At 37.1% G+C, this 16227-nt stretch overlaps 1 protein-coding gene across 1 annotated transcript; it reads left to right on the top strand.

Moving 5' to 3' along the window:
• Nucleotides 1-12215: 12215 nt before the first annotated feature.
• Nucleotides 12216-15853, top strand: lsm6 (LSM6 homolog, U6 small nuclear RNA and mRNA degradation associated). The gene is made up of 4 exons (XM_065295720.2): nucleotides 12216-12295; nucleotides 12739-12840; nucleotides 15013-15126; nucleotides 15650-15853. Exons 2-4 carry the CDS (start codon nucleotides 12747-12749, stop codon nucleotides 15682-15684), a joined length of 243 nt encoding a protein of 80 aa, XP_065151792.1. The 5' UTR covers nucleotides 12216-12295; nucleotides 12739-12746; the 3' UTR covers nucleotides 15685-15853.
• Nucleotides 15854-16227: the final 374 nt, after the last annotated feature.

The following is a 16227-nucleotide window of genomic DNA, read 5'->3' on the forward strand; positions in this document are numbered from 1 at the left end:
GTTCCACCTCTCATTTCAGCAATAACATTTTTAAATAATATAAAAAATGAGAACTGATAAATTGTGTACAAAAGGATCAAGAACATATTGTTAAATAATTAAAATATGTTCTATTTGGATTATGTTTGAGTTTATGCACATGTCTGCTCGTGGTCAATTAGATCTCTACTTGGATATCTCATCTACTTCTATCAATTTCAATCAAAATCTACTGATTTAATACGTTCTGAATACATTACACTGACATACTGTTGACATGAACAAAATGGAAAACCTCTCAGCTGTGGATACTAAGGAGCAGGGAACAATCTCTGCCCATGAAATGCACAACGCTGACATTTAGCTGTTGAATGCATGCTCTGTAAAGGTAATTATTTTAGCATTTGCTATTCTTGCATCCATTTGGCTTTGCTGTGAATGTATGTACTGCTAAAAATATCGAATTAGTATTTGCAAAATTTTGCTAGCTTACAAACTTACAATGCAGTGCTTCAATTCAATTGATTTTAATAATGCTGAATGTAGCCAAATCCATTTTATCATTTATCATTTCTCCAACACTTTCGTAAATGTGTCTAAATGTGCCGTTGTTGGTTTGCATATAGGAAATACTCTCAGTGAAGCCTATGGTGATTACAGTTCTCTTTTGATCCACACGCTGTAACACGAGCCCTTGGCGCTTTTGTGTGGCTATGGCTTTGTCTCTCCGATGGGATTTCTGCCCTCTCTCCATTTCCCTTTGTTTCTCTCCTTTTCTCCCCGAAGCTCCTCCTTCTTCTTCGTTGGGCCCACCAATGAGAAACACTTCAGGTGCTGACCTTATCAGGTGGAGGTCAATGCCAGGTCAGGGATCTGTTGCTAGGCTACCATCAGATAAGTGGCAGGAAGGCTGAGCACCGGGTTGCGCTGTCATTCAGTGCTTGTCATGTAATCTCATTCATTTGCTGACAATTGCCCGAACGTCACAGAAGGTTATCAAGCCTATCCTGTCATAATTAAACACATTAAAATACTAAACCAACAGAGTCGAGTCCTGGCAGCTTCTCTTGGCTCCTGCAATATCAAAACTAAACTTAAAAGCATGAAGTTGCTAATTTAGACATCTTAGAAATGAAAATGAACCAGAAATGAAAATCAGAGAAAAATATTGCATCAGCTTATGAACACATTACATTATAGCCTACATTGTAAATGTTTTAACAGACTATCTGTGTATGCTTGTGGGTTGGACTGGATCATTGGACTGATCCATCAATGAAGGTCAAATCAATCACCACTTCTTATAAATAATAAATAAGAGGTCAGTTTCGTCTGACTATTTACAAACTCAAATTAAGGGGTTTGGAGTAAATGTGTCCAGTGATTCAGAAGGTTATTAAAACACAGTGTACAAATGTAATCCACCTATTGACTGCCCACCTGTAATTATATGATTAAACAATAAAGGCTACATGAGAAATTTTAGGCTTTTATTGTGTTAGCTTTATATGTTCAGTTTAAAATGTATTTCTATCACGCTCTTTCGAAGCTGTATTGTTGCAAAGCAGCTTTACAGTAAATACATTTGTCTGACTAAATGTTGACAGCAATCACAGAAGATACACATTTACAATCTTACCCTATAGGAAACCAAACCAAAAACATTGATGATTCATTCAGCGTTAAACTGATTTTTGTTCATTCTATCTACAATATGTCGTATAAGACATGTCTTGGAGGATCACCAAAACAATTTTCTCATATTATTCTTGAGGCAATTATTTTGGTGTAAAAATGTAAAAATAATTTTCTTTAATGTTTTATATACCATCCAGCCTGATCAGGAATTTATTCATATTTAAACAGATGGCTTATTCATATAAATTTGTACAAACTGAATCGTACAAAAACGTACAAATATTATTTTAAAAAAATTATACCACGGGGCTCTTGAATGCTTTACTTTATTCTGGTTTATTGAGAAATATTCCACAGGTATGCATTATTTTTTTCAATAAATGCACACCTAACCTTTCAAATTTCTTAGCAATGCCTGTGGTAACCTTGGTATAAGTGGTATGATTGACTCCGGTCCTTTGAATTATTTGAAAACAACACTCTGCTTTGTGTCGTGCTGCATTACTACTTTGGGTGTGCATTATTTTCAAATCATTTAAAGAGCACCTATTGTCCGATTCACGTTTTTAAATGTTCTTTCGGAGTGTAAGTGAGTATTACATGTTAACGATATGCAAAAGGTACTTAGCCCAATGTAAACGATGACCAAGTTATCATCTCCAACATAAATCTCATTTTTTTTTTACTACAACAAACACAAGGATTCTAGGCAACAGTTTACTACCTGAGATTGGTGATGTAGACAAGACCGACATTATCATAATTCCTTCGCTGCGGACTAACAGCCCTTTAAGTTAACTCCCGTTAGCAATTGAATCTTTCAAACATGGTAAGGAGTGTCACATTTCCACCTGACGTCAGAGGTTTTCAGACCAATCACAACGTACAGAGTAGCTGGCCAATCAGGGGCACGGAGCCTTTCAAATCCGTGCGTTTCAGGAAGAGAGTGAAATCTGGAGAAATCTGGAGTTTGTGGAAAATAATGTTTTTTTTAAACCATAAACCATGCAAACACATTGTATTATACCAAATGCACAAAATAACGTTGTTTTTAGCAATGAAATAGGTGCTCTTAAACAGCCCGTTGTGAATGTTTGCTTAAAAATTTTAACCCCACCTAACTCCAATGTCAGAGTGGTGAAATCAAATTGTACAAACATGTACGATGTGATCGTATTAATTAATACGGAATATTAAACTTGTAAAATACGTTCGTATGAATTGTACCATCCTAAAATGTAAATATTTTTGTAAAGTTGCTTTGTAATAATATAAATACAAATTTAAATTGGAAAATTATTGTGCAGTAGGGTATTGTACACTGTCTAAAAAAACTGTCAAAATATGTACCGCAGCGGTCACTGGGGTGGGGTTTTGAACATCTGGGGCTCTTTCTTGCACCCAGCGCAATTGACTTTGTCAGTGACGCATGTATCATTCGTATTTTGCACCGGCGCACGGGGGGTTTTTCCCTCCACAGACGTACGTCGGCAAACTAGGGAATGAACTTGCGCTCCCTGGGCGGTTCAGCGCAAAAAAGGAGGCGTGTTGCGGCGCAAACCATCACTGATGCTATTTTGCAGTTTCAAAAAACAATTGCGCCACTGACCAAAAAAAAAAACTAGTCTAAAGTCAGTGGCGCGTTGCACGTGGTTCATTATGCTATTTTAAGGGCGCATGATTGACCATAATGTATAGCGTGCACATTGTGCACACACTTTGCTTATCTAATCTACACAGATGCAACAGTTATTTTTGCAAATCATAAATTGTTACAATAAAAAATATTAACACATGAGATAAGGGGAATCATAGTGGTGAGCATTGTGGTGATAGTTTTTATTTATTGTGTGGCTGTGTTAAAAAAATTCTCATGCAAATAACGATTAAAATATTTTCATAAGAAACCTTAATGTATGAACTTGATTTGTAAGTGTACTTTGGGGTTGGACCTTGCTTGCGTTTCTTGGGTCTGATTTCAAAGCCCCCAAACCCTTTCAGCGGTGAGGGTGGACGCAGCGATGTCCTCTGCTGGCGTCAGGTCCTGAGGCAGATCCACCTCCCGTTACATCCGTGGCCGATTTATGCTGGCAAGCTTGGGATTCCCCGTCTCCTGACATCATTGTAGCGCTTGGCGCAACGATGGGGATGCCAGCTGATGAGACAATTGTGGCTCTCAATTTCCTCTCACGCCTGTTTAACCTACGCTGATTTGGGCGGGTTTCTCCTATACCCATACAAAACAACTTCTCTGTCTTTGACTGCTCTTACAAGAACGTCGGTCTCCTCGGCTGTGAACCGCTCCTGGGGTGCGCCTGGTAAATCCATCATAATAATATCAACCCGCCATGGAATTTGCGCCCTTGCGTTTAAAGGGAATGTTGGATGATGTTCTGATTGGTTTATTTGACGTTACGCCCAAACCACACCTATGAATAATGAACCTACTTCAGACCAACCCCTTATTGATTTGCTCATGGCGCAAGAGTTATTTCTCCTGCCGGGAAAATAGCAACAGCGCACAAGATCCGCCCACAAAGTCACTTGCGCATTGCGCTTCGCACTTGCGTTTCATATCGTTAAAATAGGGCCCTTAGAGTTTGTATTAGTATTTGGTCATTACCTTAAATTTACACATTAGTACAACAAGTATACATATCTGTACCTAGTACTTATTACTTTTAAGTTTGTACAGCTCCAGTGACAGATGGGGTACATCTTTTGACAATTTTTTCAAACAGTATAGGATTCATTTCCAAATCCATGCAAAGCATGATGTATAATGAATTCCAACATCATAACATCCCTGTAGGTCGCTTTAGTCTCTCTGTAGGTCCTCGCCACGACAGAATATTCCGTCACTGTCGCTCTCAGTCAGATGGGTTAACGGCAGGTCAAAGGATTTGGTGATCAGAGGTTCAGTGAGCCGTGAGCCCTGCTGGACAAGTACTTTGATAAGAGGACTGCTGCTTCTGTGCTTGCCCAATACTGAAGCTCTAATGTAGAGCTTGGGTGAGACTGGCACGTTCTGAAAAGCTAAGTCTCAATGTCTGGGTACTTGCCAGCTGACATTCCACCGAGACGAGCTAAGGGAGAGAGTGAGAGTGGGGTAGATTTATTGAGGCATCAAACTTGCCCCAGGAATGTCCTGAAAAACGCCTGTGAAGAGAATATAGAAATTAATGTCAATACTGTTCTGCACTCGTCTTATGTTTTTCTATTAAACGTACAGAATCTTGCCGTTTTCACCTTGTTGAATGCATCCTAAATAAGAGATGTTGGGATCAAACTATTTGCCTGCCTCTGAGTCACAACTTCTCAGTGGTGGGGAACACTGGTGGTCAAAAGGAGTGGGAGTTTGTGTATGTATGAGTGTGGTTGTGTTTATGAGAGAAGGGGAGATAGAGAGGGAGAGACAGACAGAAGAGATCCTTACCCGAGGAGAAAGGAGTGTAGGATTTGAAAGGCAAGCTTCCTGGCAGCCGGGAGTTTGATCTCTTTTTTAAAGCAACCAGTGAGGTGTTTAAAAAGGAGAAACCAGAATACCATTGATATGGTAAAACTGTTGGCTATAAAAGCAGAGATATTTCTCTCACCTCAGGATGTAATGCTAATGAATGTAAAAAAATCAAGATATGAGAAGAATGTCATGAGAGACTATTCGCACATTACTGCCACAATCCCGTAGTCATACGCACATAATCTAATACTAATATATCAATTCCTTGTTCTCCTCAGAGAAAAGCGTTATTTCTCCTAGGCTGCTCTTTTATAGCTCAGGATTTTGAATGAGTTATCAGTTCTCCGTTATTTTATCACATTGTCTCAGATGTTTCTTTTAAAATTGAAATAAAGAAAGACAAATCAGATTATTGTTGACTGTAATTGTACACAGCTGAAAATGAATTTTCATAGCACACAGGTTTTTAAAATGTTTCAAATATTCTATTCTATTCTATTCTATTCTATTCTATTCTATTCTATTCTATTCTATTCTATTCTATTCTATTCTATTCTATTCTATTGACTTTAGAGTTAGTTAGTGCTCCTGTAGCTATAGAGGATTGCGTTAGCAACGCAAAAGGTCATGGGTTTGAACAGAGGGAACACAAATACAAAATGTATTCCTTGTAATGCACTGTAAATCGCTTTAAAGCATTTGCCAATGCCTAACTATATATAAATGTATATATAAACTTATTTACCTTTACTTATTTCAACTATATTTTGTAAGTTATAACTAATCTCAGTCAAGATAAATAATAGTATGTTGAAATTATTTAATAAAAAAATAAAGACTTTTTACAGTGTAGAATGTCTAAAGTGGACTATCAAAATAAGGTGTAACCGGATAGAATAGAATAGAATAGAATAGAATAGAATACCTTTATTGTCATTGTACAGCTTTACAACAAAAGCTCAAAATAAAATCTCTGACTCCTGATTTTGTTAATACCAGGAAATCTTAACGTATTTTGAGACACGATTGCGATCTTTTTTTAATAACTGAGGTGTCATAGGGGTACTAGGAGAAATATGTGAGAAGCAGAAGAAATAAGCAAAGGTCTCCAACAAAAAATCTAAAATTTATAGATTTTATTTAGAGTTCTGTCTCTGTGATTTATCTTTTCTATTTGTCTACTTCACAAATTAAGCAAAGCTTGATCTGTTTCCAGATATCTTTAAGTAATATATTTTCTGACCAGTGACCACAAACCTTTATGCAATGAGCAAACCTGATGAACTGCAAAACTGTATGGCAGTATGTTGCAGGTTGCTAGCTGAACTCATCTTTAAAGTAGACGGGAGCTTTGTTCCAAAATGTCACAATGCATATTTATGGCTGTGAAGTGCTTCTTTTGTATATGCTCAACTCCCCTGTCCTCCAGTCACAAACATTTCTCCCTACATCACTGTAATGACATGCAATCAAACCACATGTGCGTTGGAACAGCGACCCAGCCATCTTCCCACTAGCATGGCCTTTAAGATAATAAAACCTCAAGCATTAGTGAGATTTTGTCCAAACGTCACTTACAACAAACTCATTAGATTGTGAACAAATAACTTTGTTTTACTAAATAACATGATGAAAATACTCCGCCTATAGCTGCCATGGATAACATGTCAAGTGCCTAGCACTGCTTAACTCTACTCATTAGGGCCCGAGCACCGAGGAACAATGCCTCTGTCCTCTGCCCTATTGTATTCCTTAGTATTTTTTTTAACAATTTTGGACTTTTTGGGTCCCTTTACATGCTCAAAATGTCTTGAAATTTGGCACACACGTCAGAGTCGTCTGACATTATGGAATGGGCAAAGGCTGGCACAGGAGTGTGGCAGGAGGGCTCTGTGGTGTCCCCTGTAAGGAAAAAAAAATCTTGGTGCACATATCCTGCATAAATGTACGCACATGTCCGAAAGTTGTTATAGATTGACAATTTTATGGTGAAATCAGAGAAACAGAAAGTGTCTTACTCTAAAATGGCTGGGTATTTACCCATATTGGGTAAATATTGGACAGAACACATGCTGGATTAAAAAGGACCCATGTGTTGGGTTGTTGTTATGCAACCATGGTGTATAATAACCCAACAGTTGGGTTAAAACAACCCAGCATTGGGTCAATTTTAACCCAGAAGTGTGTTTGTCCAATATTTACCCATTATGGGTCAAAATAACCCAGAGATTTTTAGATTGTATATCTAAGTTATACATTGTCTGATTGTGATGACACGCAGGATGTATTTTTGGCCATGGGGTTTTGCAAAGAGAATTTTGATCTCTAACGATGTTGCCATGGTGAGGCAATACATTTACGGCCAAATCATGGAAACAGGAAGTTTCTTATATCTTCTCTTTGAGTGATTTCAGTCACATCTAAGACATATGTTTGGTTATGGGGTCTGATCATATTGATGTAGTTATTAAAAGCCACAGGCATTGCCCCACACACTGGCATCAGGAAGCATTTTTCTTTAAACAAAAATTTTAAATAGTCGATCTAGCCTGGTCAGAATAATGTAGAGACATATGGCTGATGTAAAAATATGAAATGCTTTGTGGTATCTTAAATAGTGTTGCCATGGCAATGTAAACTTTAATATTACATACAGATGTATTTAAGACTCTGGGCATGCTTAAAATGTCATGAAATTTGGCACGGACATAAAAGTTGTTGACCAGTAGAAGTGGGCAAAACCACTGACATAGCCATGCATAGGTGTGGCAAAAGGGCTCTCTAGCGCCAACTTTTGACTAAAGTGGTGGGGTTAGTTTTACCAACAGTCCCCAAACTGGTCAGTAACATCATAAAATAGTCCACTGATATTTACCCATTTAATTGCACGTGCCCACCGTGTTCCGTTTTCTGGGAGCCACTGAGCCACTTGAGCGGCATGGGTATATTTGTAGCAATAGCCAAAAATACATTGTATGGGTCAAAATGATAGATTTTTAATGCCAAAAATCATTAGGGTATTAAGTAAAGATCATGAAGATATTTAGTAAATTTCCTACCGTAAATATATAAAAAATTTATTTATCATTTATCATAGCAATGTGTTGACAGGATTTGATTGTTTTTGAACCTTCAGATTCCAGATTTTCAAATAGTTGTATCTTGGCCAAATTGTTTCCTATCCTAACAAACCATACATCAATGGGAAAACATATTTATTCAGCTTATATGTATATGTGAACCCATGACCTTTGGTCTGTTAGCACAGCACTCTAGTGAGCTAAGGGGACACATATCTAACAGCGTTTCAGTTTTTTTTTTAAGTTAACTCTTGATAGTAAATGCTGGATGTGTGGCATGACTTTAGTTTCACTCTTCTAATGGAGCCATGCCTTTGGGTGGGTTCGTGAGCTGCTGTAGTTACAGGGTTGGTTGAGGAGTGGGGTGCTAAAGGTGGGCGTTACTTAGTGGTCTGAAACATGTGAAGCACTTCTAGGCATCAGTCTTGAATTTACAGGACTGAATACATAAATATATATATTTCCTTTTCCTCTTAACATTCACACACAGATGCATATATGCCCTGCCGCAAAAACAGAGTTTAGCAAGAGTTTACAATGCACGTACCCTGCCAGTTAGAAGTTCTCATTGTTTGGAATCAAATGTGTTGTTTGCACTCAAAACCGTTTTATTGTATAAACAAAATATAGTTATATAATTGTTTTGAAGTAAACCTGAAGGATACATTTCAGAAATGCTTTCCACATCAAAGGTACTGTATAGTAGTAGGCTATAGTAGGTATAGGTAAAAGTACTAATGTAAACTGTAATAAATTGTAGGCTGTAGTAGCCTATTCTGGTGAATTAACTGATAAATACTGTAGAGTACTAAATACTGTAGTATAGTTACTGTGATAAGGTTAAAAACACTAGTATTAGGAAATTTTACTAAAGTTTATTATTGTAAGTATATTACAGTTTATTTCTTATGTATGATGAGTAAAAAAAAAAAAAAAAGGATGAAGTAGGATACAGAGCAATATCCAAAAAATCCAAGATCTCATTATGCATCTCTGGTACAATTATTGAAAAACTACATCAAACTACTGAGACAAAGACTTGGAAACTGTTGTACCCCTATAAACTCAAAGAAAGACACTTATGAAGGATTACAAAGTTAAGTAGCTGAGATTGGAATAAAGGTGCAATAGTCAACCACACTGAAAGTTTTGCATAACACTGCAATAAAAATATCACAGTGAACAAAATTTCAATATAACATGTAGTTCAATAAAATGTGAAAATTCGATTAGATTTTAAATACTTCTGCAAGGCACTGTATTTTATCTAGGCTTAAAATGTTAAAAGGCACAGAGACTATATTGATGTGTCTCATTAGCTTTAATTAGTAATTAGGCATTTAATTAGCAATTAGCACTTAAACTCCGCAGCACAGACAGACAGTGCTAATAGTTCATTGTGAGCACTGAGTTCATCTTTCACTCAAGGTTAGACCATTAAATTACAAACTTAACATGATAAATGTTCAATTTTTTAAAACAAAATTATCTTTAACTTTTTATCCTAAATGTTTAACATTCAACACTAATCAAGACTGATAGGCTATACAATATATATAATTATGAAATTGCATACATTTAAGATTTTCTATAAAAGAATTCAGCAAAAAATATATTTCTGCTAGGAAAAGGACAAAGGTCTAGAGGTTGCAGCCTGGAATCACATTTGATAACCTGGCCTGCAGATATATAGTGGGCACGAATCTGGGTGTTAGAAGAGGTGAGTAAGGTTTCACTGCTCATTTTTGATCAAGGCAACGCTCCCCCATCATTTCCACACTATTACCCCCATGCAGTGCAGGGATTAGGGAGAGAAAAGGGGGAGGAAAAAACTACACGGCAGCAGCCAATCTGGATTTCATTTGAAAACTCCCGTGAGGTTTTTCCATTATCCCCCCTCCATATCCAACTTGACCCTGAAGAGAAAGCCCTGGCCTGCAAAGGTCAGCTTAGTCTAGACTCTCCTCTCCTTGTCTTTCGGTCCTCTTTCTGGAGACAGCCTGCGGCAACCGAGAGGTCTCTCCTCCCCTCCCATCTCCCACCTATCAACCTGATGTTGAAGCTGCCTCTGTAATCTTTTCATTTTTCCTGCACTCCCTCTCAGGTCTTAGGGGGCTTTGAAAGGTGAGGCAGGTTGTACCAGCAAATCAACTGTGCCACTGTCCATCTGAGCTTACCAGCATCTTGAATGCAGGGTGAAAACAGTCCCATCTGGCATTGCTATTACCAACATGTTACTGTTTTCAGAGTAGTTGTGGGGTTTTCTTGGGCTCATGGTAAGGGCCGATTGTCCGCGCTGAGTAAATGTAATAGCACTTTTTTTGTCCCTAGCCAGTTACTGTTGCAAATATCACAGCATTCACATCATATATTCCTAATGCTCAACTAGTGGAGCTTGGCGCTTACAAGGTCATAGGTTCAATTCTCAAGGATACACCAACTGATCAAATATACAAGAGCTTGAACATATAACGGCAAAAACATATATAAACCTATATAAAAACAGTTTTGTGTATATATACAAAAACAGTTTTCATCCGTAAAATGTTTCGAAACCATGTCAGTAGGGTCTTTTTTATTTTGGGCAATGATTTCGAGAGAAACATTCTCTGTCCTTCGCCAAGCAACAGGAACAATAGTGAAGAAAAAAAACTTGTGAAGCTCAAGTTGTGTCTGTACAGCTCTATTGTGCTTTTTTCAGTATCCCTTAACAAGCCAAGCTTTTCACGCTTTTGTGATTTTCTAGTGAAGTCAAGAACTTGCTGCAGTGGTACCAAAGAGGTCACCGCAGTGTACATGTATTTCAGCTCTCTATCACACCACAAAAATGTATTCATTTACTACAATACATGAATTTATCCTGTATGTTTATTGACAACCCCATTCACGGATTAAAGATTTTGTTCAAATCAGTGATTTCTTAAATAGAAAACCGATTAGATCATTTTTTCTCTTTTATACCTCTTTTAGGACATGAACTCAATAGAGGCGACAAGGAAGAAAATACTCATTGAATATTCATTAGCTTGTGGCTAGGTGTGTACACGGCTCTTAACCATTCTTGTTTATGACTTAAGGACTTGTAGCGCTGACCTTAGTTTAACACGGCGCCAGATACCAAATTAACCTCTAGCCTCCTCAGGGCTACCAATGCCCTGCTAACAAGCAAACTGTCTGGATGCGCCAGAAGTGCTTTATGATTCTGTCTCTCAGGTGCATGCCCTTCTCTTCCTGTGAACAAAAGACTGCTTTTATTTCCACATATCAATTTTTTTTTGCCTACACGATATGTTTTCTCGCATGGTCATAGTCACAGGCACAGTCACTGTACAAATAGCTTACAGTGGACACACACAAAAAAAGTGTTTTCTGCTTTACATTTTTACTGTATAAATGCAACCTGAATCACTGTAGGTTTCAAATTTCCAACAGCAAAGATTTCCCGACTGGTCAATTTTTCTATTCGCGTTCTTTATTACAGATGATTGTTCCTTGGCGGTTTCCGTAAGATGTATTGTATCGAAGCCCCTGATTGGCTGTGCGGCGTAAACACGGTAGCAATAGCATAGATATGTATATAAAGGCTAGATGGCTCAAGGCGGAGTCAGCTGTGTCGTCACTTGGCGGCCATCTTAGGTCAGTGCTGCCATAGTGCTGCTCCCTGCTGCTGTGGACGGAAGGTGAGTGACATACGCCAACTAAAATGCTCGTAACTTGCTGAATTCTTGACGGATTTACAAACGGTTTGGTTTTTTACAAACGTTATTAACGTGGCTATAATTCTGGATGCTTTAACATGTTTCATGAATTTTTTATTTATTTTTAGTATACGTATTCAGTGTCATAGGTACATCTTTGACGTTTATAACAAACCAATCCGTTTGAAAATCGGTAAAAAATTAAGCAAGTTATGGTCATTTAAAAGTACCTGCATCATTAAAACTCAATGCTACGAGTGAGCGAGCGCCCTGTCCTAAGATGGCCGCCAAAATGCGGACGTTCCACTCAAATGGCCATCAGCGCGGACGAGCCATCTAGCCTTTATATACATATCTATGAGCAATAGAATAAGGCGCTTCAGTTCATTGGTCAACAATACTCTGCAGAAACGTGCTGTAAACGTTGGGAAGAGATAGAGGTGAGTGATTTTTTTATGTTTGTTAAATTAAAGTGGTGCAGCTGGTCTAACGAACTGTTTAAATTAATTGGAAATGCGCTATGTTACACGTGTAATATGTTCACCGTGTGATGTTTGTAATGGTACAGGGCTAAGTAAGTTAGCCGTTATGCTAATAGTTGATCCGGTATCATACTCTCTGCCGGTATTCTCATTTTTATTCAAATATACGGAGCCGTCCAAACCTTTACAATACGACGTTTAAAATCTTAGATCGACTGTTTTTAAAACATATACTGTTGTATGTATAATTAGCGAAAATATTACGAAACATCACCAGTTAGCATCAGTTACTGCAGACTGACATGCTCCTTTCTGCTAGTGCTGCAGCTGGGCATTAACGTTATATGTATTTAGCACTGATGTCAGTCAGTCTGCTTTGATCAACTTACTTTGTATTTCAGAGGTGAAGATGAGTCTCCGAAAGCAGACACCGAGTGATTTCTTGAAGCAGATCATTGGAAGACCAGTGGTTGTGAAATTGAACTCTGGCGTGGATTACAGAGGTAAAAGATAAATAGATTGAGGCCATCTTTTGTTGATTTCTCTTCATATTTATATGTCTTAATATACGTGAGTGCAGTGTTTCCCACAGGATTTTGAGGAGACTGTGGTGGTGATGACGTCACCCGCTTATTAGCATATATGTGACGTCATCATGTTGTGTTTGAGTTTGATCTAGTGTTGGCACCTGAAATATTTTTCACTTCTACTCTTTGATCTGTATCTGTATTTGATCTGTATTATATATCAAATTATATTTTAAGCTGAATTAAGCTGTTTTAAATGGTGAAATAAAAATGTAAATGGAAATCATGAAAATTCTATTTGTGGGGGCCAGTGTTGATTCTGTGGTGGGCCACCACAAATAAATCAATGTATGGGAAACACTGGAGTGTATTTGTTAAATTCATTTTAATGCAAATTAATAGTTTTCGATACCTTTTGTAATCTATAGCAGGGTTTTCTTTAAACTTATGATGTCAAGTAATCCCCAAATATAATGAACCTTTTGTGAGGGACTCCTACTTAAAATGTATGTGTAACAAATATAATATTTGGTTAAACTTTTTCAATTTAAATTTATTTGTACTGCAGAAGAATTATGTTTAACAAATCCCAGTGAGTGAGATAAAGGTGACTAACATAAGGAAGGAGAAAAAACACTAGAAAGATACAAAGCAATTGCAGTATAAACTATTTTGGATTACGGTATATGGGGTACTAAGAATGAGATATTTTAAAAACCTAAAATAAAAAAAATAAAAATTTTACTTTTTTATTTTTGACATTTTCTGAGGACCCCCTAAACCTTCCGAGGGCCCTGGACCCCAGTCTGAAAACCGTTGATCTAATGCAACTTCATAGCACAGTGCCTCTTTATTGCACATATACCCACACAATCACAGTACAGAATTTTAATACATACATAATACATTTGCTTACAGATACACTCGTTTATTATATGCAGGGCTCCAGACTGCCCCCAAATGGTGGCATTTTGCCCCTAAAATTTGAGAGTGTGCCACTGAATTTTACATCCAGTCGCACATGTGCAACCAGTAAATTTGACCTTTTTTTCCAAAAGTGCAAAATAAAACGTGACACTGAATTTGAAACAGCACATTGTAATTTCTGCATCTATCATCAAGTATTTATTAGTAATACAGTGGAAATTAGTAGAAATGTGAATATTTGGTTAGCATGTTGATTTACGATGTGTGTGCTCCTAAATTTTCTGGTTGGGCTCCTAGTGAAAAAAGTTAGTCTGGAGCCCTGATATGCCTGATTGATTTAAAGGGGACATATCATGAAAATCTGACTTTTTCCATGTTTAAGTGCTATAATTGGGTCCCCAGTTCTTCTATCAATCTAGAAAATGTGAAAAAGAACAACCCAGTAACTTAGTTTCGGTAACCATTCTCTGCAAGCCTGTGAAAAAGAAGTCATTGAAATTTGGTTTCCCTTGTGATGTCAGAAAGGGATAATATCGCCCCCTTAATCTGCACTATAAACCATAGCACTGCCATTTAGTGCAGGGATCAGCTCATTTGCATTTAAAAGGACACACCCCAAAACGGCACATTTTTGCTCACACCTACAAAGTGGCAATTTTAACATGTTGTAATAAATGATATGTTGGTATTTTGAGCTAGAACTTCACATAGGTACTCTGGGGAAACCAAAGATTTATTTTACATCTGTCCACTTTAAAAGATACCAACCAGTATTCCTAACTCACAAACACAGGTATATTTAATGACCCCGGTTCGGTATCAGTTTGCATAATGGTAACTTTGGAACTACTAACAGTGCAATTTCTATATCAACGCACCTTGTTTTAAGGCAGTGGTCTCGAGCGCCATTTGCGGTCCGCATCTGTTGTCACAAACATATCATAATGCGGCCCGCAGAAGTTTTTTTTTATTTGCTTTGTTTCATGTTCTTGATTATTGATGTTTAAGTGGCTGTTTACAGTTGTGTCTAAAATGCGTGTTAAAGGCGAGAATAAATTAAGATATGTTTTAAGTTAAAACAAATGCAATCGGGCATATTGCAGTATCGGATATGCTTTGGCTGAGTCTTTTTTGTATATATTTTTTCTATTAGCACGTCCTGTTTTATGAAACTTTTTAATAAAATTCCTTAAAATTGCTTATCCTTGTCTTTGTGCCCAGGAGTTCTGGCCTGCCTTGATGGCTACATGAACATTGCTGTGGAACAGACAGAGGAGTATGTCAATGGTCAGCTGAAGAACAAATATGGAGATGCATTTCTCAGAGGAAACAATGGTATGTAGTGTCTATTTGTTTCAGTACCTTTGTGTATAATTTTGGAGAATTTAATATCAAGCTACCTAAGCAGTCCCAGTTCATGTTGAAGGAGTTTACACAAAACTTAAGTTCATTAATTAACTCTCCCTCATGCCATTCAAACTGCTATACATTTCTTATGTGGTTAAAACTTAGAATAATGTCAAAGTTATTTTGAATCACATTTGATGCACAGATGCCCATATACTTCCCTGAGTCCTGCATACTTGAGTCGCTCAATGATTTGGAATCACTTTTTATTGTTGGCACAATCTTATATAATCTTTTTTTTAAGAGATTGTAGACCTGGGAACCACTGGGTTTATGTAAATGATCACAAAAATTCTAATCCACTTTTAATTTTGAATAGAAAGAATAAAAATGGTGCAGAAATTATTTTGTTATACATGTTTAAAACAATTTAAAGTGGAGTAAAACAGATGTTTCATTTTCTTTTGTGTATGCTTTTTAAGCTTACTGATGTTATTTTTTCCTCTTCTAGTGTTGTACATCAGTACCCAGAAGAGAAAGATGTGAAGCCACACATTTTACTTGTTTCTTTGTTCAATGTTAGATAATTGAATTATGGTTTACTGTTGATATATTCATAATCCTTTGTTAGATGATGATAATGTCCAAGTTTGTTTTGTATTCTATAAACCAAAAACTTGCTGTAATGCAGTAAATATTTTGTTTTCCAAACATAGATCTTGTCTTTGTGTCAATCTGTAACTTGAGATATTTGTATCTCAGATGCTTCTGTGTAAATCTTTAAATAGGGTCAAAGGAAAACACCACTGTTTTTCAATATTTTACTATGTTCTTACCTCAGTTTAGACTAATTAATACATGCCTATCTTTTTCCAATGCATGCACATTTAATCTTTGTACAGCGCTTCTCGAATGTGTTGGCATTTGGCCTAGCCCCAAGTTTTCTTTTTTGCCACCATACTTACTCCTGTAACTACAGGGACTCGTGTAACAGTCTTTAAATGGGGAAAACATGGAAGTGTTTGGTGGCTTCTAAATTCATCCCTGTTTGGAGCCATATGAATGAATGGGGCTAGGCTAAATGCTAGT

This window comes from Paramisgurnus dabryanus, chromosome 4, assembly GCF_030506205.2.
Source record: "Paramisgurnus dabryanus chromosome 4, PD_genome_1.1, whole genome shotgun sequence".
Classification (NCBI taxonomy): domain Eukaryota; kingdom Metazoa; phylum Chordata; class Actinopteri; order Cypriniformes; family Cobitidae; genus Paramisgurnus; species Paramisgurnus dabryanus.

Coding starts and splice junctions, on each gene's coding strand:
- lsm6 (XM_065295720.2), top strand. CDS start 12,747: ATGAGTCTCCGAAAGCAGACACCGAGTGATTTCTTGAAGCAGATCATT. Junction 12,841..15,012: donor CTCTGGCGTGGATTACAGAG/GTAAAAGATAAA, acceptor CTTTGTGCCCAG/GAGTTCTGGCCTGCCTTGAT. Junction 15,127..15,649: donor ATTTCTCAGAGGAAACAATG/GTATGTAGTGTC, acceptor TTCCTCTTCTAG/TGTTGTACATCAGTACCCAG.